The sequence below is a fragment of the Anser brachyrhynchus genome, assembly GCF_964034855.1.
Source record: "Anser brachyrhynchus genome assembly, chromosome: 27".
NCBI lineage: Eukaryota > Metazoa > Chordata > Aves > Anseriformes > Anatidae > Anser > Anser brachyrhynchus.
In genome coordinates, this window is record NC_137720.1 from 2,763,340 (window position 1) to 2,785,933 (window position 22,594).

The 22,594-nt window shown below is 48.2% G+C and overlaps 2 protein-coding genes across 18 annotated transcripts in view; both read left to right on the forward strand.

Moving 5' to 3' along the window:
* The window catches only part of BLACAT1 (BLACAT1 overlapping LEMD1 locus), a 34,639-nt gene extending 25,809 nt beyond the window's left edge, over positions 1–8,830 (forward strand). For 12 of the 13 annotated variants that reach the window (XM_080569537.1, XM_080569542.1, XM_080569536.1 and 9 more), the window contains exons 2-3: positions 2,191–2,435; positions 2,630–8,830. In XM_080569537.1, coding sequence (XP_080425663.1) covers positions 2,191–2,331 — 141 coding nt within the window. In that variant the 3' untranslated portion in view covers positions 2,332–2,435; positions 2,630–8,830. Of the gene's footprint in view, positions 1–1,316; positions 2,097–2,190; positions 2,436–2,629 lie in introns of those variants that run through there. The other variant, XM_080569535.1, reaches the window with a different exon arrangement.
* Positions 8,831–9,289: 459 nt separating this feature from the next.
* On the forward strand, positions 9,290–22,182 carry LOC308183450 (uncharacterized protein). 5 transcript variants are annotated; one of them, XR_013942446.1, is made up of 6 exons: positions 9,290–9,390; positions 11,166–11,304; positions 13,559–13,660; positions 15,578–15,651; positions 18,683–18,768; positions 19,539–22,181. XR_013942446.1 is itself a non-coding variant. In XM_080569528.1 (5 exons), exons 2-5 carry the CDS (start codon positions 13,576–13,578, stop codon positions 19,813–19,815), a joined length of 522 nt encoding a protein of 173 aa, XP_080425654.1. In that variant the 5' UTR covers positions 9,309–11,304; positions 13,559–13,575; the 3' UTR covers positions 19,816–22,181. The 5 variants fall into 5 exon arrangements, 3 of the variants coding, with proteins under 3 accessions (XP_080425654.1, XP_080425655.1, XP_080425656.1); XR_013942447.1 differs by having other exon boundaries at positions 9,376–9,390; positions 10,299–11,304; positions 19,539–22,182; XM_080569528.1 differs by having other exon boundaries at positions 9,309–11,304.
* The last annotated feature ends 412 nt before the right edge of the window (positions 22,183–22,594 follow it).

A 22,594-nucleotide genomic window follows, 5' to 3' on the forward strand; every position in this document is an offset into this window, starting at 1 on the left:
AAAGTGAGCATGCTGATTCCAGACAGCTCCCAATTCATCACTGTGACAGTGACAAACACGGCCTGGGGTTATGCAGTTGACTAAAGAGAATTCTCTAGCTTTACATTTTTAATGTTCCTCGCATTTTCCCTGCTGCAGCGGAGTTTTATCCAAAGGATCTTCTCCCTTGAATAGAAAGGGCAGCATGGGTCTGTGAAGCATGCCCAGCCCTTGCAAATCAAGCAGGGCTTCTGTCATCACTGCCCAAGCCAGTTCATTTATTTTTTAATTATTCCTTGCTCCTTCAGGATCCTTTTTCTACCTTTTCAAGAAGAACAGGAGCGCCAGCCTCAGCTGGGCTGCCTCTATTCTCCGGGGCTCATTCATCATTGTCCGCTGCCTGAATGGGAGGCAGAGGGTCAGCCTGAAAAGCCTCGCCGTTACAAGCTCCTCTAAATATATCAATAGCTCCCTACTGGACACGGGGGTCCTGCCAGCCCGACCGCCCAGGATTTTGGCGGGGTTTTGTGTCTGCGGCGCAGGGACGGATGGGCACGGGGAGACGTGGGGGGCACGGGGAGATGTGGGGGGCACGGGGCTGCAGGGACGGGCATGGGGGGACCGGGTATGGCTCAGCCCAGCCTTCCTGGGGGGTCTGCCACAGGCGTTTTCACCCGATTAATAAAGTGCTGGACTGGGTGGGATGCTGTGGTGGGGAGCTCTGCGTGAGCCTGGGGTGTGCAGTGCCAGATCCAGACATTGTGCCCACCCAGGGACTGGTCCCTGGGGCTTCCCCCTCCCTGCAGGCAGAGGTTTTTTGCTCCATTCCCACTGGAGCTCTGCAGAGCCGGGAGGGCGCAGCAGCCCCGCGCAGCCCCTCTGCCCCAGCCGCTCCCTCCCAGATCCCATTCTCAGGCTCCTAACAAAAAGCAACAGCACAAAGAGAGGCGCGGGGACCTGCCGCTACGCTGGGAAGCCATTCAGAACGGGAGATTCATTAAAGAGCCTGTTGTCTTTATTTGTGAGCTCCAGAGGTAGCCTTGTTTAATTTGGGAGCTGCTGGGCAGGTACCCAGATGGCTGGCAAAGGCTGGGGAGGGGGGCAGCGAATGAAACCTCTCGCTGCTGCCCTTGGCTTTGTGCTGCAGCTGGGCCTCTTGGAAGGGGGGAAGGCAGGGAGGCAGCGGACAACACCCCTGCATGTAGGGAAGGGCGCATGGGCCCCACCTGGTTTGGCTTTTTTCCCCACAACTGATTTTCTCCCGGCTGTCTGCGCTGGGAGTTTGAATCGCTCTAACCTGCAGCAGGGAGGCAGGGTGGGGGTGGTGGGATGGGGGGTGTGCACAGTGCCCCCCCCACTGTCCAGGGGCTCCCTCTGCTAGCTGCTGTCGGTGCCGGTGGCTCTCTGGATGCACCAGTACCCCATACACTGAGATTTCCACCTGGTCCTTTGATAGCCTGAGCACTACCATTGTGCCCATTTCATAGACAGGTAAACTGAGGCCCTGAGCTATTCCCTCTTTATACTGCCGGGGAATAAACGCTGAATTATGGCTCTGCAGCGAGCCTACGTGCTGGCTATGCAGTGGGTGCTGGGGTCTCTCTGCTGTCTGTGGGGCTGGAGGGCGATGGGGTGAGGATGTGCAGTGCTGGAGTGCGGTGCTGCATGTGCTGGGCACAGCTTGCTGGGAGCGCCAGCACTGCCTTTGCTGGGGCAAAATTAGGGCTGGCAACCTGCAAACCGTGCTAAAATTTAAAGTGGGGAGAAAACGAAGGTTTCGCTTCAGATGGTATTTCTGCAAGTATCTGTTGTTTATTTTAAAAAAAGCAGCCTTTCGTTTGCATAATTACATTTTGCAGCTGTTGGGCCGTAATGTGGGCTGTGCTTTGGGGCGTTATTTTATCCTCTGAAAACGGACACAAAGCCAGCGGACGCTGGTCTCAGCTGAGCCTCATTGTGCCGGAACCGCTGGTGCTGAGCCTCGCCGGGTGTCCCCGGGCACCTCGCCCCGAAGGGCCCACAAATCCCCATCGGGTGCCACAAGCTGTCCCCACGTCTGTCCCCACCGTCCCCTAGAGCGGAGAGGGGCTGGGGTTGGCTTTCAGGGCCTGCTTCCAGTTGGGTGATTTGGGGGATCTGTCCCATTCGTGCATCCCCTGGGCACCTGCAGGAGCTGCCCTGATCTCTCCACATCTCCCTGTCCCCATCCAGGTCTCCTCGGGTGCCCCCACGCCTCTCCTGCTCCGGGTGATGCCCCAGTTCACCTTCGCGTGCTTCTGCGGGCTCCATGGCTTCTGCAAGATGAAGAGGAAGAAGGAGGAATCCAGCGCGGAGCAGGAGACGGCGGTGTGAGGAGCAGACGGGCCTCGGGACGCCGGAGCTGCCGGGGGGGGACGACGTTTGGTGCCCCCTCTCCTCTCGCCTCACCAGGGACCAGCTCCCTTCACGCTGCGGAGGTGGGACGGGGCAGGGGGCTGGCGGGGGGCTGGGGGCTGCCCCACCGAGCCAGGGCTGTGCCCGGGAAGCTGCTCGGCACGGGCAGGCGAGCCCAGGCCTGAGCGGTGGCTTTGCTCCTCAGGGTGGGCAGAGGGAGACAAATAACCTGCTCCAACACCCTTCGCCTGCAGCCCGGCTCGTTTTCTCTCCCCAGAGACCTGCCTGGCCAGGAGAGAGCCGAAGCAGAGGAATGGCCGCACCGAGAGGCACAAGGAGGTGTTGTGGACATTATCTGGGCGCTGCAGACATCCTGCACGGACTCCCCAAACCCTCGGCACCCCAACGGCCACTGTCGGATGCTGCCTGGGTCCCAGCAGGGCAGAGGATTCCCCCCCTGAGCCCGCCGCCAAGGCACACAGACAGACCCCCAAGGGGTTTTCAGTAGCCAGGGCCAGGCCTTGTCGCTCCCGGAGCCGTAGTGCTGGGAGGCTGGCCTGGGGTGGTAAGTGGTCTCGCTGCTGCAGAACAGGCCGAACTAAAAACAAGCTGTACTTTTAATTATTATTTTTTTTAAGCATCTCTCGAGAAAATGCCTGGGACTGCAAGAAGCCATTCTCCACTCTTTGGCTGTGCCTGGCCCCACAGCTGCAGCACACCGAAGCATTTCGGGGACACCAAATGCACCAACCAGCTCGGACACAGCTCCCGTGGGACCAGGGCGGAGGGGACACGGCGGTGGTGACACCCGCCCCCAGGCACCTGAGCAATGTGGCTCAGCGGGGGATTGATCTGGGTTGGCAGATGGGCCAGCAGCCCCGAGCTCGGGGCACTGGAGTCTTGCTCCAGGGACACTTCTAGCACAAACCTGTCCTCCAGAGCAGAAACCCTTAAACTCTTCCAGTTGGTGTTTTTCTTCTCTGTATGGAGACCCCCCCAGCTGGGGGCTAAAAGTGATGCCTGCGGCTGCCAGGCAGGGGATGCTCGCCCTGAGGGCTGGTCCTGCTCCTGCCACCTTCACCCTGTTTTTTGTTGCTGTCCCCAAGGTCCCCAAGGTCCCCAGGGTCCCCCTTTTCCCTCTCCCCTGTCTATGCGTCCTTCCTACCTAGAGTTGAAGCCATACAGGAGCTCCCTGCATGCTGTGCCTTCCAGGAGGCGTCTCACAGACGTTCCTGCTCAGACCTCCCCAGCCAGCCCCCAAGGAGTGTCGGAGCCACCACGGATTTGGGGATGTTGCTGGGGTCTTGGTGCTGCGATGCTGGGGCAGGCTGCAGCCTGCCTCCCTGGCCCTAAACGCACCCAAAATTCGAGATCTCATTTCAGCAACTGGCAGCTGCTGTGACCCCGGTGCTCTCATTTCCAATTTGTGCCGAAAAGCAGGAGGGACAGCCCGTAGGAAAGGGTAAATGCGGGGAGGGCAAGCCCCTGGCGTGGGGGTGCATGGATTTGAGCAGCCTGACACCCCCGCGAAGCCCCCCCTGGTCCCAGCGGGGGATGAGCACACTCGGAGAGCAAATCCTCCCCCCGTGATTAACCAGCCTGACCTTTCCAGGGCTCACCCGGTGCTCTCCGAGCAGATTTACCCTTAACAAACAGAGCTGTAGCTGCCAGTGACAGCTCCCCTTTGGAGCTCTGTTGGCTCAGCCAACACCCAGAGCCAACACGGCCATTATTTTATTTTTCTTATCCAAAGGATTGAGCACAAAAACCTGGCCAGGAGCACCGATAACACGAGGAGCTTTAAATCCTCCCTGCTGGGTGCCCACTGTCGGGGCTGCAGTGGGACACAGCCGATGGATGTGGGGCACGGGGGTGGCAGGGAGTGGGCACGGGGCACGGGCAGCGCATGGTCCCAGTGTGCCAGCCCTGAGGTCGGGAGGCTCGGGGCACTTTTCTTCTCCCCTCTTCCATCCCAGGAGATGTGAGCTAGGGGAACCCAGAAGTACAGCCCCAGGGCAGCGTTCCCAGATGGGGATTTTGTAGGTAAACTCCAAGTTTTGGGAGGAGAGGAGCTGTGCAGTGTATCTGCGACACGATGGCCAGCTGGGATAGCTGGCCCTGTCATTTGTCACCATCGAGCTCAGCAGATTTCAGCCCGGCATGCACGGATCGGTGGAAAATGCCGCGGTTAGTGCAGGCTGTAATGTCTCCTCCGGGACCTCTGAGGCTGCGTCAGCCTTTTACTTAGGCAGCGCACGAGGAACAGCTTCACCGAGGCCCCGAGGGAAGCCAAAGCCTCTCAGATTAGTGCCTATGCACCCACGTTTTGGCTTGGCTGAAGGTGCCCCGCTCCTGGGGGGACACACGCTGGGTCCCCACTATTGAGGGCGTGAGCAGGGATGACCCGTGTCAGTGCAGCAGAGAGCCGGGGCTGTTCTGGCAGCCAGTGTGTGCTCCAGGGAGACCACCAGAAGCAGAGCTTTGGGGGAAATCTTGGGCAGCTTCACTCTGTCAGGCTTTGCAGAGGCTAAAACATTGCCGTGGGGTTGGGGGGATGGCCCAGTTCCTTACGGTGTAACCTTCGGTGCTAACCCTCTGATTACAGATCATTCAAGGTCTGGCAGGTAAAGATCTGCAGCCGACAGCCACGCCAAGACCTTGTGTCGGGCTGGGTGCTCCGCATTGCACCAAGAGCAGCCCTGCAAGGGAGCCTTGTGTGTGTCGGGGGGGTTCATCAGGGCTTGGGGCGTCCTCTGGGTGCTAAGGGACGAGCTGGGAGCTCTGCTGGAAGCACTGTGCTCACGCCGTGCTCACGCTGTGCATGCTGTGCACACACCATGCGTGGTGCACACACTGCACACGTGCAGCACACGCTGTGCACACACTATGCATGGTGCACACATGTTGCACACATGCTGCACACGCTGCACACACACTGTACTTGGTGCAGGCTCGCCGTAGGGTGCAGGCACAGTATGTGCCCCGTGCACACACCACACACACGCTGCAGACAGCTCTGTGCCTGCTCAGGCTGTCCCTGCGTCTCCAACATTCCTGTTTCCAGCAAAAGGGTCCCGAGACATGGAACAAATCCAGGATGTAGATGCAAGACAGGCAGACGCTCACCCACACCCATTCCGTGTACATCTGAAAACACGAGGAATTAACCAGGTGCAGCATGAATGTTAAAACACCCGAGCTACATTTATTTTTTAAGAGAACTTTCCACCTCCCTGGATGGATGGAGCTCTCAGAGCAACAATATGTTTTCCACCGTGGCTCCGAGCAAAATGGTTTGCTCCTGGATTGACCTCTATTGTGTTCATAAATGGCTCGTGGTGCTTTTTGATTCCCCCGTCATAATGACTTGACCTCGGGATTTATGGTGAAGGTCCTTTCAGCCGCGCGCTGTTTCCCACCAGGCTCAGCCTGTCGCTTTTCTGTAGCGAACCTGCCAAGAGCTGCGCCCTGCGCCGCTGCTCGCCCCTCGCTGCCCAGCCCGCGCTGCTGTCAGCTTCCACTTGACAAATTTGCAGTGGGCAAAAGCAAAGGGTTTTTTCTTTTTTTTTTTTTTTTTTTTTCCTCTTTCCAATGGCAGCATTTTGGCAGGGCAGCATATGCTTCTGAGACTGCGAAGGCTGGGAATTCGACAGCTCTTGTCAAAGAAAAACACTCTCTCCCTGTCTCTTTCTTTCTCCCCCACATTTGCACAACCCTGGGCATTTTCATAAACTGGGATTTTGCTTCTTGTTCGGGATTTCCTCTTGCTCTCCCAAGTGACAGACATGCCGCCTTTGGCTCATCCACCCGGCTTTCGCTTCTCCACTCCAGCAGGGACTGCACATGAGTGATACCGTAATAGCTAAATCTTACCAACGCTGATGACAATGAGCTGCAAGCTGGAGTTGTCCCTCCAGTGGTTTCCAAGAGCTTTTTTGAGGCTTCTCCACCTTCCAGAGAGGCAGGGAGGCGCAGGGACCCTCAGGGAGCCCAAAGCTGTGGTTGCCAAATCGCCTCGGGTGCTGAGCAGCTCAGGGCTGCCCTCGGGGCGAGGGGTGCAGAAGTGCGAGGGCTGCGAATTGTCCTCTCCGTTACACTCTGCACACCACTGGGCTCTCTGCAAATCCCCTGGCACGACACGAGCCTCATCTGTGCCACGGCTTCCCAGGCTTTACGGAGAGATCCTCCACCACCATCGCTCCTCAGGAAGAGGAGAGCGGTGCTCCTGAAAAATGCATTTATTCCCACTAGCAATAATCCTTCCTTAATCCTATTCCACCAGGGAAAGCATCCAGGGGCAGGATGCAGGAGGGGGGCAGCCCTGCTTGCTGTGGCTGCCCCGGCTGGGTCCCCATCACCCGCGGTGCCTGGGGCTTTGGGGACAGGTGGGACACGGCTTGGACCCTTCCAGCATGCCCTGAGCTTCCCCTCCAGTGCCAAAGGGCCGGGAGAAATCCGTCAGCAGGCAGGGACACCCACACACCAGCCCTGGGGATGGAGCCCGTAGCATCGTCTGCAACAAGCAGCCGCCTGCGCTAAGGATTGGGAGTCGGGAGTGTGGGGAAAAATCAGTTTTAATGATCAAAGTAGCCAGAGCACTGCCTCAGGCTCTCTTCCGAGTGTGTCCCCTCTGTAAATATTGGCCTACTTCAGTACAGATGTGTGTTTGCATGATGGTAGCAGGGTAGGGGACCGGGCACCAGCAGCTGATTCGGATGCAGAGAGGTTTGGGCAGTAGCTGGAAGGGTGCGCACGCACCTGGCAGGAGGCGAGCCAAGGAAAAAGCTGCAGCCTAAACTCCTCTGCCACATTCTTGAAGGTTTTGCTGGAGACAAGGAAAAAGCAGGGAGAAAACCTGAGCCAGGCTGCACACACCGGGTTCTTGAATGCATTTTTATACTGATTTGCACAGTCCCCCTGTAAAGCGTGGTGGCCACACGAGTGAGACACTCATGGGCTCGAACCACTGCGAATTAATCACTGCTCAGGAGTTTATAGCATGTGTAAAGATACAGGCCGAACCCACCTGCACTTTATGCTGGTATAAATCCAGCAAAACATTCTGTACAGTGATGTGAGGTGTCTATAAAAATATCAATTGTATGGAGATGAGCTTGGACAGGACCCCAACACCCCCAGATTTCTCCCCAATGCACCTCAGACCCGTCCCGAGTACAAAACCACGCAGACAGACAGCACAGGGAGGCACCGACAGGCGTACAGCAGGCACTGAGGACGCCCTGACTCAACAAAGCGCTGCCCGGATGGAAGTGTTTGCCTTGGGATTGTGCTAGATCCAGTCAATTTGCCTAATTCCCCCCTAATAAGCCCGTATTGATCACTGCAGTTCCCAGGCACACGAAAGGCCCAGAACTCTCTCTGCAGCGGCTCCGCAGCGGTGTCTGAAGAGGATCAAAGCATTCAACCTCCTTTATTGTCCTTCCCTTTCATCCCACTGCCTGGATTTCATCACGAGGGGACCTACCCAGACTTGTTCCTCAGGAGTCTCCCAGCCCCAGTAGCCATAGAAACCGGCTATTTTTAGGCTGTTTTCATGATGCCAGTAAATGACTTTTCTCTACTTCGGAGAGACAGAAGACCAGGTCAGCCTTGTGTGCAGTCGCACGGTAAATGATCATCTCTGAAAAGCCATGCAAGAAGATAAACGTGGCATTTGCAAACGAGCGCACGTATCCACGCACAGAGCGGCTCCGTCCCTGTCGTATTGCCTATGCCAGACAGATTATTTAGGACAATTTTTGGAGTACGGGTTTTACAGACGTTTGGAGATCGGGGTTTTTGCTGTATGACAAGCTTTGCCCTTCCCTGAGCTGGTTTCAGTACATACACCCTTGCCCCTCGGTAGTACAAATTGCCATCCTTTGGAAATCCGACCACTGCCACGGGGCACCTGGCAGCGCGTGGGCTGGGGACGGGGACACGGATGGGGACTGCCCCATCAGTGCTCACCGGCTGTCCTGGAGCTGCAAACAAAAACACCCAGCCCAACGGCTTCTGCTGTAGCGTGCCCAGTTTGCAAGATTGTACTGTAAATTATAGATGCAGCTGCATGTCATGGCTGCGGTTTGCACGGAAGGACTGGCCTGTTGATCTGATCTGTTCTGTTCTGTTCCATCCTATCCTACTCCAGTCTGTTTTCTCTCCTCTCCTCCCTCTCCTCTTTTCTCTTCCCTATCCTAGTCTGCTTCTATTCTATTCTGTTCTGTCTTATTCTACTCTGCTGTTTTACTCTACTCTGTTTCTATTCTATTCTACTCTACTCTATTTTCCTACTCTACTCCCCCCATCCCGTTCTCTGTCTCTGTCTGGTCGCTGTTGGATTTTGCCCCGGGACCGCGCGTGGTGGCGGCCCTCTGTCCCTCTGTCCCTCTGTCCCTCTGTCCCTCCATCCCTGGCGCCAGCACGTGCCTGGCCCGGCCGCGCGGAGCTGCTCGAATAAACTGGATTCAGCCCCAAAGCCAGTCGTCATTCCCAGCGCGCTGCCTGCGAGCCGGGCCCTGTGCCCAATCCGGAGTCACGCCGGTTCCCGTTTACACGTGGGAATTCGGAGCGGGGGCTGGCACCCCGCAGCGTAGGGACGGGCAATAAAGCGGTGCTGGGGCTGAGCTCCACGGGGTGTCCCGGTGGCGGTACGGCCGGGGCGGGCCCGCTGCGGGATGGGGGAAGCGGCACCGACGCCTCCGCCCCCCGGGCACGGCGCCCACTGAGGACGCGCGCCCGGCCCCAGCTCATCGCATGCAACGCGGCGCGGCCCCTTTAAATCTCAGGGCGCGGCGAGCGGGACGGATCACGGGGGGGGGAGGGGGGGGATTCTCGCGGAGGGGCGGGGGTCAGGTGGGCTCTGCCAGGCGGCTCCGCGCAGCGCCTCCCCCGCCGGTGGTACGGCCCGCGGGCAGGCGTGGCCGGCTGAGGCGGGCGGGCGGCTCGAAGGGCGGTGGGGGCGCGCATGCGCGGGGAGGCGCGCAGGCTCTTGGAGGCAGGCCGGGGCTGCGGCATCGCAGACCTCGTGGCGCAACGGTAGCGCGTCTGACTCCAGATCAGAAGGCTGCGTGTTCGAATCACGTCGGGGTCACGGCTTCCCCTCCGGGGGTCTATTTTACACCCGGGGCCGTGGGGGCAGAGCCGGCCCGAGGCGTGCGGGGACCGGGATGCGGAGTTACGGCGTGGGTCGGGCCCAGGGGCCCGGTGCAGACACAGGGCCGTGGGTCTGGGCTCTCCTGTTCACCCCACTGAGGGTCTGGGGCAGGCCGCGGCCCGGGGCCTGGTGCTCGTCCACCTGCGTCAGGTGTCCACGGTCCTACAAAAACACAAAATTACCTGAAATTAATTCATTTTTCCCTTCGGCAGGAAAAAAAAACCGCAAAGAATAAAAACTAATCTCTGGGATACATAAAGCAGCTAAGTGGTTGTTAACTGTAACTGCTCTAAGCTGGGTTAAATGCTGGCTGCGTACACCTGAGGTCCTTCGGTCTGGATCTCTTTCCATTCACTGCCTCTTGCCTTGAGTGGCTTTTCTATGCAAATTCATTGCTTCATAATAACACACAAGAACAATGCTTTTGAGCTTCTCTTTCCACAAGGATTACCTTTATTTCGAAAATTAGTACCAGAAAAATGACAGAAAACTCAACTTCTATTTATTTTGATTACCCTGCACTGCCTACGCTGATACAATTTTAATTAAGAAAAATGGCTGGGTAAAAAAACACTACATATTTGGAAGCATTATCCACAGCAATGTGGTCTCTGAAACATGCAATATTAAAACCATTTATAAGACGACTGCAGGATATGTTTAAACTTCACTTTGTGGTTAAAATGAAAGTTATCTGCTCGGTATTTAAAAAAGAAATTGTAACCAAAAGGCTTTTTATTTGCATGTGTATTTTAATGCCAGGTGCTCAGTAAATGTTTTTCCTCTTTAGAAGTCTATACTGGCCTGTTTCACTAAAAGGACCTCTAATGAGTTCTGCAGAAGATATCAGTTCCTACGTTTTCCTCACTAAAACCTCTTCCAGTATGAGATTCTGTCAGTGAGCTTGGGTGGTGCATAACTGAGGGAATATCAGCACTTCAAAATGGCTTTCCACACTCCATTTCCTGTCTTTTAATGTTTTAAATGGAGTGGGTATATAGCACTGCTACAATTCTCTTCTGAAGCCTTCTGCCAGCTAATGCTGCCTGAGAGGGTCACAATGCAAACATCTCCCCGGTCGTGTGTTCCTCGGGAGCTGGGCTTATTCCTTAGAGGCTTCAAGTCTCTTGCTTTTTTCATTACATTATAAAATCTCTCTTTCCTATCTGGAGGAATTTATCCAGTCATCCTGTTTCCAATTTATGTTCTCGCTTCTCGTCACCTTGACATTTAAATAAATCCCTTTAATCTCTTAATTGTTATTGGCATTCTTTTGCGGTGTCCCGCATCTCTGCTGTACTGGGCCCTTCCCAGCCACGCAGGTGATCTTGGCGATCCACCATGACCTCTGGAACACGCTCGGGCCAGATTCATTGTGCTATTTTGGGCCTTTGTCCGCAGTACAATATATCTTTTTGTCCTTCAAAAAACAAAACAAAACAAAAAAAGACTTGTCACTTCTTGATATATCACCTTGGGCTTCCTCCAAAAATTGTTGATTGTAACTTTCAAATTTTGTTTTGAATCCACAAAAGATGTGGATCACCGTGTTCTCACATACATTTAATTGCATCACTCGTGTGATACTTACAACAGTTCCAACTTTCGTTCTTCCAGTACAAAGATTTTCCCTTTTTCAATGAAATTTCTTTCCCAGTGACTTCACTACTGGTTGCCGTGGAAGTTCCGATGTCACAGTGACCACGGATGCCGTACCGCAGGGTGAGGGCTTTCAGCAAAGGGACACCCCTTAACATCTCCCCAGCCATCGGGATTCCATCTGGCCATGTGAAGAGGTAAAGCGGTTACTTCCGAAATACTGGCGCGCTATTTTTTGGGTAAACATCCCCATTTGTGAATTGCTGTCGGCACAGCTGAGACTGCAGTCTGTCAGAACATCGACCTTCCCCTCGCATCAGGGCAAGCTGCTGAGCACTTCAGCTGTTCTTTATAGGGAGTTGCTGCAGGTGGTTCAGCCTGCTAGGGGATAAGTGTTGTGTGAAAGGATCCCACTAGTAGGACAAAATCTTTGCAGAAATCGAACTTACTCTGTTAACGTTATTTTTATTCTTTAACCTCACCAGAGAAAAAGTGAATGTGAAGCTAAGCACAGACTTTAGGCCTGCACTGACGTGTTTTAAGTGGAGGTTAAGTGGTTTCAATCATCTTGTAACGTGCAACTGTGCTGTAGCGATATGCCATGCACTATGAAAACACAAAAACAATAGAAGTAATTGTAGACAACTCAAAGGTGAGTTGCAGTTTCTTAATTAAATTAAGTAAACAGCTTTTAAAGTGGTGTGCGAGGCCTTCATTTTCCCTTAGAAGCAGTGCACTGAGAAGTGGTTGCATTTTCCAGATCGCTTGGTGTTAAGATTCATGGTGTGGTTTTAGTTAGCCTGTTGGACGAACTGCACTACAATCTGCTGGGATCTACTTGATCTGTTCCCACTGTGATCTGCTGAGGCCCGTGCCCATCTCCTGTCCTCCCATATTTTGTCAACCAATAAATAGGGATCCCTGAAATGGTGCCTGGGGGTGAACAGCTTTGCCCTGTGATGGGGGCTTGCCTGCCAGCCGTTCCTGTGTTGCTCCAGAGGTTTCCTCCCGACATTTGTTAGGGGATGTTGAGAAATTAAATGGGAAAATTGCCAATATTTGGAGAGGCTCTAATGAAGAGAGTGCTGATGCTGAAACGGCTCTGTTTACATAAAAACCTCATCTTCCTAAACCACCTTTCATCCCAGTATTTGCTAGTGATGTTTGTATATGCCCGTGACTTGGATTTTGCATCCCCCGAGGTAGGTACCTGTCTGTCTCTTGCTGCCGCGCAGAAATGGAAAAAAAGACTGAATGCCATTGAAGCTGTTTCATTTAATCTTGTCCCAATTGCTTCGCTAACTAGCGTAGAGTGAGGAAAGAGCATTGTTCCATTAAAGTCTGGAAAGGCATAAAGAGCAGATCTGGAGTCTTTCCTCTCATAAGGGGAAGCAAATGAGGCATCGCTTTAGGCAAGATTCTTGCTCCTTAAAATGAGCAGTGTCTGCTCTCTGGAGTTTTTTATTCCCCTCCCCAATCAGGATGGCACATTTTATAATCAAAATCGGGTCACAGGAGACCGATGCGTGAAAGAGCAGCTGTTGCATGCAATCGTGCACAATATTTCTGTGCTAGAAGTGATTCATTTAGTCTGTAATATATATGGAAATGTGCTGCAGGAGCACTGCTGAAAATAACCTATTGTATTCATAAAGCCCCAACAAAGCTGATTTTTGATTTGTGGATTTTACATGCCTTTTCCTTTTTACGATATGTCAAATAAATATAAGCAATCTACCTTTTAGTTCTGGTAGTGTTATTTGGCTGTATTTAATCTATCTGTATTGCTTCTTTTAGACTTAGCTGAATGCAATACCTTCAGCACTGAGGGCATAAACTAAATGAAGGCTGCTGCAGGGAGTCGTATGGAAAGAAAATAAAATCCTGCTGCAGAAGCACTCTGGATGAACAAATAAAGGATATAGAATGAGAATGAACAAGGGGGAACAGATCATTTCCGAGGTCTTAAAATACCCTGAAAAATCTGAGCTAGAAGGGATATTCTGTACTCCTCCACTTGCAGAGAAGTGGCTAGGTAATTTGCCACTGCTCCATCTCTGCATGATGCATTCCAGTAAAAAATGGTAGGGCAAGTGGATGTCCTTTGTTTCTGCTCTGGAAAACTCTCAATGGGTGTATACAGTATTTTATTCAGTTTAAATATAATTGTTAATTACACATAGTTATCAGTTAAATGCAACTCGTTACTTATAATTTGCTGCTAACTTTATGAAAATGCTGCAGAAGGTGTTGAAATCTTTGGATGGAACTGTGAGGCAGTTAGAAACCATTTCAACAGTGGCAGGAATCCCAAAGTTTTCTTAAACACGTCTGTATTTAAGTGTATGTGATCTGTGAGGCAAGAGGATAAATGCTGACAGATGTCTTTCAAACTATGGTAAGCATCTCCGCTAAATGTTTTTTTTTCTTTTTTTTTTTTTTTCCCAAAAGCTGTGCATTTGGAAGAGATGGCCCAGACTACAACTGACACGCTGATACAACGGCCGGAAGAAAGCGCAGATGAGCACAGCCCAGAGAAAGTTGACATGCAAAGTGAGTGACAGCCAACTAGAGTCGCAACAGGACCAATGTTGTGTACGCATTAAATGAATTATGGTTCGGTTTGTAGAGAATGTGACCTAAAGCGTATGAATTTGGGGTGCCTTGGGAGGTACTGAGTGAGAAAGAGGATATTGCCTTCCTATAGGAAGACTGAAGTGACTTTCAAAACAAAATCAATTCCTGTAAAGGTAATAGTGGGGTTTTTAGCTATCCCTGTAAATGAGACAGCATCCAGCAGTCAAAATTCAGCAAAAACAAGTTTACTGGCACAGTAAATGTTGTTTGTGTTCTAAATGATGTATTTTAGCTTCCACAAGGACATTTTGAGAATAAGCTTCTGCAGTTGATAAATGGAAGTCCTCTTAACCTGCTGTGGTAAGACAGATGAAAGTAAACACTTTGATCAGAGTTCAGAAAATGGGGATCAAAAAGGATGACGTACAATACTATTACTTTTGGAAGGCAAAAATTAAAGTTATCAGAAGCTACAAGGCTTTGCAAAAGCATGTCTTCCTTAGCGTTGAGTACTCTTGAGGGATGTATCTTAAAACTCTTCCAGGTCTGACTGCAAGAGGTGTTTAGGGACCTAAAGATGCAGACTATCAACTGAAATAAATTTATTTTCCGACTTGACAGAGGGCAACCAGTTTACTGAAAGTAAGGAGTGTATTTCTCTGGGGGAAAAATAAAGAATACCCTTATTAATATGGTTGGTTTAATACAAAGTGTTAATACTAATTTTCAAGATCTGAAGAGAACAGTGTTTTTTCACTCATATAACCACTCTCTACTGAAATTACGAAGCAGCTCCCTCTACAGTATTTAGTCTATACCTTCCAGAAATGCTTGAAACTGCACCTTTCATACCACTAACTCTTAGCAATGTGTATTGCAGCAAATATGAGCGCTGCTTTGATACTTGGGTACATGTGTCTGCTTCAGATCAAGCTACATACTAGAGATAATTACGAATAATCCTGGTAACCACTGCCTGACTAACCAGTGGAATTTGTCTTTCTGATCTGCTTGGAAACTCCTATGTGAATATCAAGGTGTTTGAAGTAATCTTAGAAGACATAATTCTCTTTTTACTGAAGTAGAACATTCCACATTATAATCTCAAAAAGCCTTTTGGGGAGTTCCTTAGTACTAAAAGCTGTTTTGTCCCTACCTTTTCTTTATTGTAATGTTCTTTGAAGTTTTCTTCAAAGATGAAACCGAACTTCCCATTTATGTTACAGACTAATGAATATCCAGCTTTGTTTAAGCAATTAGCTTGGTGGGATGATTTCTGTTGCAGTTAAAAAAAAAAAAAAAAAAAAGTTCCAAAATCCTGAGTGGTTTAGACATGTTTTGAAAAAAACACTAAGCCAACAGCTGTGCATTGGACTAATCTGACAGTATAGCAGCTGTCATAACAAAAGCAGAGCTGGTTCAAACACAGCCTCTTTGTATAGTGATTGAAAATGATTTAAAGGAAAAGATTATGTACTGGTTCTACTGTGTTGGGCTCTAGGGCTGGATAAGTGATTGTTCACTTGCTTTTGGTATGTGATCCCCAACAGATGAATGGGCTCTTAACCACTGCTTTACTCTAGCTTAGAGGCTCGATTGTTTTACTGCTCAGCTCTGCTTCTTTCTGCTGGCTCTGTTTCTGCAACCATGTTATATAGGTGCCTGCCTGAATTCTGCTTGGTTGATGGCACACCACTTTAACATGCACACAAACCACATCTGTAATCAAAGAATACTCCAGTGAATGCACAAGAGGATAATTAAGCAATGCAATTTGTAAAGATGGCCTGAACTGTGGCTTTTTAAAGTATCAAATTATGCAACCTGCTTTAGATATTTCAGGCTAATTTGCTTGCGTTTTAAGGCCCTCTTTATTTCTTTCTCCTTGTTCAGACAGAAGTACTGGAGTAACCTTTGAAACAAAGGACTTCAAAGTGACAGCAGGCTGTGTATCTGGCACTAGCGAAGTAAGTAGTCTGCTAATGCGTGAATATTTTATGTATCTACAGCTAAATGAAGGAAATTGCAAGTTGATATAAACTGAAGTTCTTTGTATTAGCTCATGACAAATGCAGCAATTACCTCCAATCAGTTAATTATAGCATCCTTCCATGGCCTGCCTTCTACTTTCTTGAGCTTTGTTTCGTGTTATCAGTTAACTAGCTGAGGCGTTTAGGAATATGCCACGTTCCTCTTCTGCAATACTGAAGTAACAGTAAATGGAGATGTAGCAGCGTACTCAAAATCTAAACTGGCCTCTGATGCAGTCGTTACGTTTCATATGTTAAATAACAACTTGTTTTAAGAGATTCCATAGTAATAAAGATCAGTACCAGTAAAACTAAAGATCTATAGCTGCTTCTTGCATTGTCACTTCTCACATAAAAGTGGATGCTTGGCTTTTCAGTGCAGTAATCTCCAGAACCCCTCTGTGACAATGGGATGTGCGTTTCTCCATGTTTTATGAATGGAGACCTGCTATGAGTGCCTAGGTAGCTTTTGAGCGTGGAGCTGCAAGTGGTTTGCTCAAGGTGACCTCTAGAACCTGCAGAATCTGTATGCTAGCTGCTGGCTTACCCCTATGCTGTTTTCCCTCTTCTACTAGTCCCTGAGTTAGAAGGGAAGTGATGGTGGGAATAGTTTTCTACAGGGAAACCTCTGTAAGAGGAGTGAGTACTTAGTAAACTTTCAGTTCTTGTGTTGCATCTTCACTGAAGTACTACTTTCTTGTTATGCTGTTGGAAAATACATTGATTTTCCATACCATAGTGAAAGTCATTGGTGTTTCCTCAGTCCATCTTGCTGCTTTCTATTTTGCTTTATAATCTTCACACCTGGAAATGTCTGGATGTCATACAGAGCTTCTGTCACTTGATGTTGATTAGTCTTGCTAAGACAATGGCAGAGGAAAGTAATTGTCTTTGCATACATCAATCCCCAAATCTTAGAAGGGAACAAAATCGGATTACCATCACTGTTTGCTGTCTCCTAATTCTGACTTTCTAGTAATGATTACCGAAGGATGCCAGGTCTGTTTCTGGCAACAGAACATGACGCTGAGCTTACTTGTACTCTATTTGGATAATCTAGTAGCTTTCAATGTAAACTAAATGTATTTACAATAACTGTAAAACTAGTAGTTAACAGTTAAATTGGTGCCACTTTGTGATGGGTCATCTCACATGCATGTGCTCTCTCATATTAAATTTTAAATACAGAACAATTGGATAAAGGATTGCTAATTAAGAAGAGAGTATATATCAGATGACCAATTAGTGATAAAGTAGAAGCTATCCTAAGGACTCCTTTACTCATGGAATGCAAATTATTTCAGGCTCTTACATATGTTTAAATCAACTTTGCGTTGTAACTGTGTGTGTAGATTTGTCACAGGTGGAAAAAATGTAAGGAGCTTCATTAAATCAGTAGGAATAACACGAGCATGGTCTGTGTTGTATGGCATTCAGGACTTGGTGGTAACTCACCATGAGAGGCTATAATTACACACCCACAGCTTTCGTTAGTGAGTCTGTCTTGAAATATTAACAGCTAGAACAAATATTGCCAGAGGATAAGCTTGATACGTTGGATGCAGGGACAGAATAGATCAGCTGGTAGCAGTCCCCATGGCAGTCCCACGGCTGTTTAGCAGGAAGGGGGCATTATGGCGTTGTTGACTTCAATAGCTACCTTGCTGCATTTCCTCCATCACAAAACGCTTCCGAGGTGCAATCCTCAGGCTAGTGCCCTGTTCCAAATGATAGCAATCATTGAATCTCCTTTCATTTACTAGTGCAGCATTACAGAAGTGCTTCCCTTAGTCTCTTAACTTCTTAGAAGTCTTACATCTTATCTGAATTCATCTACATGCACTTCACAGCAGTGTAAGGATCGTGAGTCAGCTCTGAACAAGTGAACTTGCATTCCTGAGGAGTGCTGGAGAGGTAACCAGATGTTCCCCTCCAGGCATCTCACTTCCTTCTCAGCACAGTATGTAGCCCAGAAGATGGCTATCTTAAAGAAGATGGCACTCCCTTTTGAAGAGAATACTTAAAACTTTTTGATGTAGTTGTAGAATGAATTCTGCTTAGCATCTAGAATTCAGCCATGGATCATCTCGAAACAGGAGACTTGTAGCAGCACCTACATGTGTGATGTTAAATGCAAGTAATTTATTGAAAAGTGTAGTATTTGTTTCGACTTCAGCCCTAGAAATGGGCCCCGCTGCATAATGTTAAAGAGAATGGCTGGATCCCTGAAGGACAAAGCCATCAATCTTTGTCACAAGACTTCTGTCTCTCGGTGGCACCCAGCACAATGGGGCTCCAGTCCCGAGGGAGGCCTCTGAGCATCAGCGTAGCAGGAACGTTGAGTGCAGCGCTGTTTTCATGGCCTACAGATGAGTTTCAGCCGCTGTGATTAGGTGACGTGTCTGGAGGCAAAGGACTGTTTATTGTGCATTACTCACTGACTCGTGCAATAAATCTGTTTAAAGTAGTGTTTCTTCTTGCAGCAGGATGAAAAGAAGGTGGACAACAGTACGATGACATACTGGATGCCAATTAATATTCCAGGGGCATCCACATTAGACAGAGTAGACCGCAGGCAACCAACCTTTATTTTAACCTAATCTCTTGGTGATTTTAAGTACTTCCCAAAGGTGTGTTTTTGCTATCTGCAAAAAAGGAATCCACTTTAAATGAGATTATTTCAAGGCAGCTTCCACTGACTGAATTGCTTCTCATCAAGAAGTAACATGGTGTTTCTTATGTCTGGGCACCATCTCTATTAGACTCCTGCGATCATTGACATGCATTCGCTTTCTCATTAGTCGTGTTCTGATAACTCCAGGACCTCAGAAGATGAAGCATCCTCCCCCTTGAAATGAAAGTGGCCTCATTCCTAGCAATCTGCAGCTTGTTTGGTACCTTAGCTTGGTAGAAATAATCTTGTGTGTTAAGTCTGCTAAATCTCTAAGCATAAACTTTTTTTAATTAGACGAGTGGAACATCCAGTGATGGAGCTGATGAAGATGACCAAGATGAAACATACTTTTCTGTTTCTCTGTCTCCCAGTGGAATCAGGTAATATACGTTTAATCTCTTTTCCATCTTTATTTTGGCTTATTTTAACATTTTGGAGAAGTTTCCTTATGTTAACCTGCAGGTAAAAGTCTTGGAAAGCACAGAGTTTGTGGAAATTCTTACTTAGAAAAAGCCTTGAGAAATTTTTGGAGATAGATAAACAAGACTTCCTGAAGTTAGAGTGCCTTAAGTGCAGCATTTAAGTTTTGCCTGGGATTCCTGTAATCCCACTGTTATGACTGCAAACAGCAAAGAGTCTGCTGCACTACTGGATGTGCCAGGACACTCAGAAACTTCTGAAGCTGAGTCAAAATGATACTTGTGCAATTGTGTTGAGTTGTAATAACTCTTCTTGATGCTCAGAAAAAATGGATTTTGCTATTTCTAGAGCAACAAACAGCAAGCATATTCAAGAATATCATTCTTGTCAATTACTTGTGTGCCATATCCCGGATGCATCTCTATAGGGAAATGAGGTGTCCAGTGTGGGAGTTAAGCAGCACTGCATTATCTCTCTGTTCCAGTTACAAAAAGGTGGTACTTGGGTTAATTTCAAAAGGTTGTTTTATATCTAGAGGTTTTGCTTTGTCGTTTGTGTTTTTGTTTTTTTCCATTCCGCCCTAATTACAAGATTCATTTCCTCACCTAATTGTAAGTCTGTATTATAGTCTGTGATATGTCTGAAAGATAACAGATGTTGGTTCTGTAGAGTCAGTGATGAGAGTTCAGGTTACCTGAAACAACATTTGTTTGCTTGTCTGTTCTTATAGAACCAGCAGAAAAAGGCCAAAGAAGAAGAGTAGGCAGTCACCACCTCAGAAGAAAATGAAAACAGTTGATGTGGAAGAAGTGATGTTGGTACCAGAAAAGGTGGAGGACAGAGAAGTAGCAGTACAGGAAAAGGGGAAGAACAGAGCAGAAAGAGCACAGCAAGCAACCGCTCAGTGTTCAGTATCTGAAACTGTCAAGTTTGTGGTACTTGCCCTCTCTGTGTTTCTGATCTTCGTGCATCTGACTATGATGGTAATACTAACAGTCTGCTCGTGATCTTCATTCTGGAAAGAAAAAAAGAGCACTGCGACACTATGCAGTGCTTAGCAGTGACTACAGAACTGAAGAATGCTCTTTCCTTTCCCTGCTACGTGTGAACAAGGTCTTCAGGTAGTGAATTAAAAGCCTGGTTGGAGGGTAAAAAGTCTGTGACTTGTCTGTACGTAGTATTCACTATGCAGTGGTTCTAGCTCCTGGAATTGTGACTTGCTGTACTGTTTCTCTTCTGCTGAAGCCAAGCTGACACTTGGATGCATGTTTTGTGCCCCAGTCAAGAGATCTTCACTCAGAAGGGTTTGGAGTTCTGTACGGCTTGTTTTTTTCCTAAGCTGCCTCCAGCAGGGATTATTTTGTCTCTGAGAAAGTAAAGCTCCTCTAAGCTCTGGTTGTATTACATTTGAGAAACACCAGATATAAATTGAGGGAACAAAGTGCTTCCTGTCTGGCAAGACAGGTGATGGCTCTAGCATAATACAAGCTATGAAGGCTCAAGGGAGGAGTTACTATGTCTTAACAACTTCTGGAAGAATATCCTTTCCCCTTCAAGTCTAGAGATGCTACTAAAAAGGGGGAGTGGTAGAAGTGAGGCTCTGCTGTACATAGCCTGCTACTTTCCATCTGAAGAAGATCTAACTTTGTGTGATGTTCTCATAAATCATGACACTTGGATTTAAATGACTCCAGGGTTAAGATCAAAATGAGTCCTTTCAGTATTTTTTAATTTCACAGGAGAAATGCAGGATTTTTGGTCTGGCACATAATCTGAAGGAATACACTGAAGCATCCTAAAATTGCTGAAGGCATTTGATTCTAAAAACTGCTCATTTTCTCTTGTCTATGTGTGCTTTGCCAAGAAATAAAACTTAATATCCTTACGTCTGACACTGTTTGGTTTAAGAGGAAAATCCTTCCAGTGTAAGTTGTAACACAGTAAGTTAATGGTACAAGATACTGAATGATTTCCTCAACTTTTAAGACCTTCCTCTTTACTATGTGTGCACTTTATAATCTTTACTCCATATCTTCACAATGGCTTTAATGTGAGGTAAGAGGTTACCTCTCTTCTAAGTAGGATAAATGGTAATAAATGAGGAGTTTGACTCCTATAACAGTCAAAGTAGGATTAAGGTTGCTGAGTTTCCACTAAGGTGTGATGTTAGCTCTGTATTCTCAGAGGTTTCCTGCTTTATGAATCTCATTTTCCAGTTTAGCAAATGCGATGAAAGCTGGAATGTGTAGTATATTTGCATGATGTTGCTTTCATAGGAAAATAATTTAGCTGTTTCAAATTGCTATGTAAATGCTAGCCATCAAGTAGAATCACTTCCCTGTTAAGTAACTGATGGACCATGTCGGTTCTGCTTCATGCTTAAGGCTTTGCTCTGCGCTGCTTATATGCCCCCACTGTCTAGCCATCTCACATTTCCTCTGCAAAACCTTGTCTGGGATGATCCAACTGATGCATGGTTGCTTTGATGTGGTTATGTAGGATGGCAGAGACGTGGCCATGCCATTTCTCCTGGATTTAACAGCCCATTCTGCTATGAAGTTTAACGTGTTCCGCAGCAGGTGGGACTGCTGTCTAATTCTCAAATCTGCACTGAACTGCAGAATACATTGCCACTGGGAAAAAAAAAAAAAAAAAAGGTCAGTGGAGGCTGCTTGTAGGTTTGGAATGCCCCAGTTCTTGCCTGCACCACCACCTTCCAGTTCCCTGTGAGTCCTGGGAAGTGTTCCTTTGCTTCTGAAAATACTTGTCTTCGTGTTGGTAAAGGGTAGCTTTGCAAACGGATCTGTTTATGGCTGGCACAGCAGAAAAGTTGTTAAACTACCAGGTCATTCTCCTCATACCGAAATAATCCGTGTAGATCACAGGTAGAACTCCACACCTTTTTATGTACTAGAATTGAGGGGATTGTGAGACAGCAAGGAGAGCACACAGTAGACAACTGGTGTTGAAAAATAACTGGCATTAACTTCAGAACCTTGTTCTTTTCAGGAAACAAGTTACTGGTTGCTCTCATTTGGACATCTTACATGCTGATATGGAAGGAGGTGGAATTCCTCCTCTCACAGTGTTAGCTGTCCTAGCTGGGGTGCCCTATGTGTATTTTCCCACTTTTCTTTCTATTCAGTATTTACTGGATTGTCTTAGTCTGTCCTTTCAATTAAGGATATCAAAGTGTTGGCTTCAAGGACGAGGATTTTCTAAATCCTTCTTGGCAATGGATGACAAAAACATTACCCTCCTGCTGTTCGACATACAAGGGGTGTATCCTCATGCTGAGGAGCATGTGCTGTTCTGATCTTTATATGAAATAAACAAGTTAGTGCCCAGCACTGTTTTATTGTCTTTGCTTTGTTATACAAATATTCCTCACTTTAAAAAAAATAATAATAAAGTGTAGTGGGAGGGAGGATTAGAGCAAGTTCCTGGGCACATGAGGTGCTGCAGCTTAAGCTGTGCTTGGAAAAGAAACCCTCAATCTGCCTCTCTGTTGCACAGGAGGTAGGCTTGCTGGGCTTGTTGGAAATGACAGCTAGCCCCAGCTTCCTCCCAGCCTCAGGTGGTGGTATTGACCCTGTTACTGACCAGCCTTCTGCAAGAAAAATCTGTACTCGGCTGCAGGTCTCGTTAGTATTGGATTTGAATTAAAAATGCATTCCTTTAACTCAAAATGGGGAGACACAGACAGCTTCCTCCACCCCCAGAGAAGTTCAGTTTGTGCCAAGTCTCCTCTAGCTCAGTGGAAATTAGTGAGGCAGCGTAGCAATC

What these genes read in the sequence shown, in the direction of transcription:
- LOC308183450 (XM_080569528.1), top strand. Translation starts at nt 13,576, where the DNA reads ATGGCCCAGACTACAACTGACACGCTGATACAACGGCCGGAAGAAAGC. An exon ending in GTGTATCTGGCACTAGCGAA is followed by an intron (nt 15,652 to 18,682) that starts GTAAGTAGTCTG and finishes TTTTTTAATTAG; the next exon opens with ACGAGTGGAACATCCAGTGA. An exon ending in CTGTCTCCCAGTGGAATCAG is followed by an intron (nt 18,769 to 19,538) that starts GTAATATACGTT and finishes CTGTTCTTATAG; the next exon opens with AACCAGCAGAAAAAGGCCAA.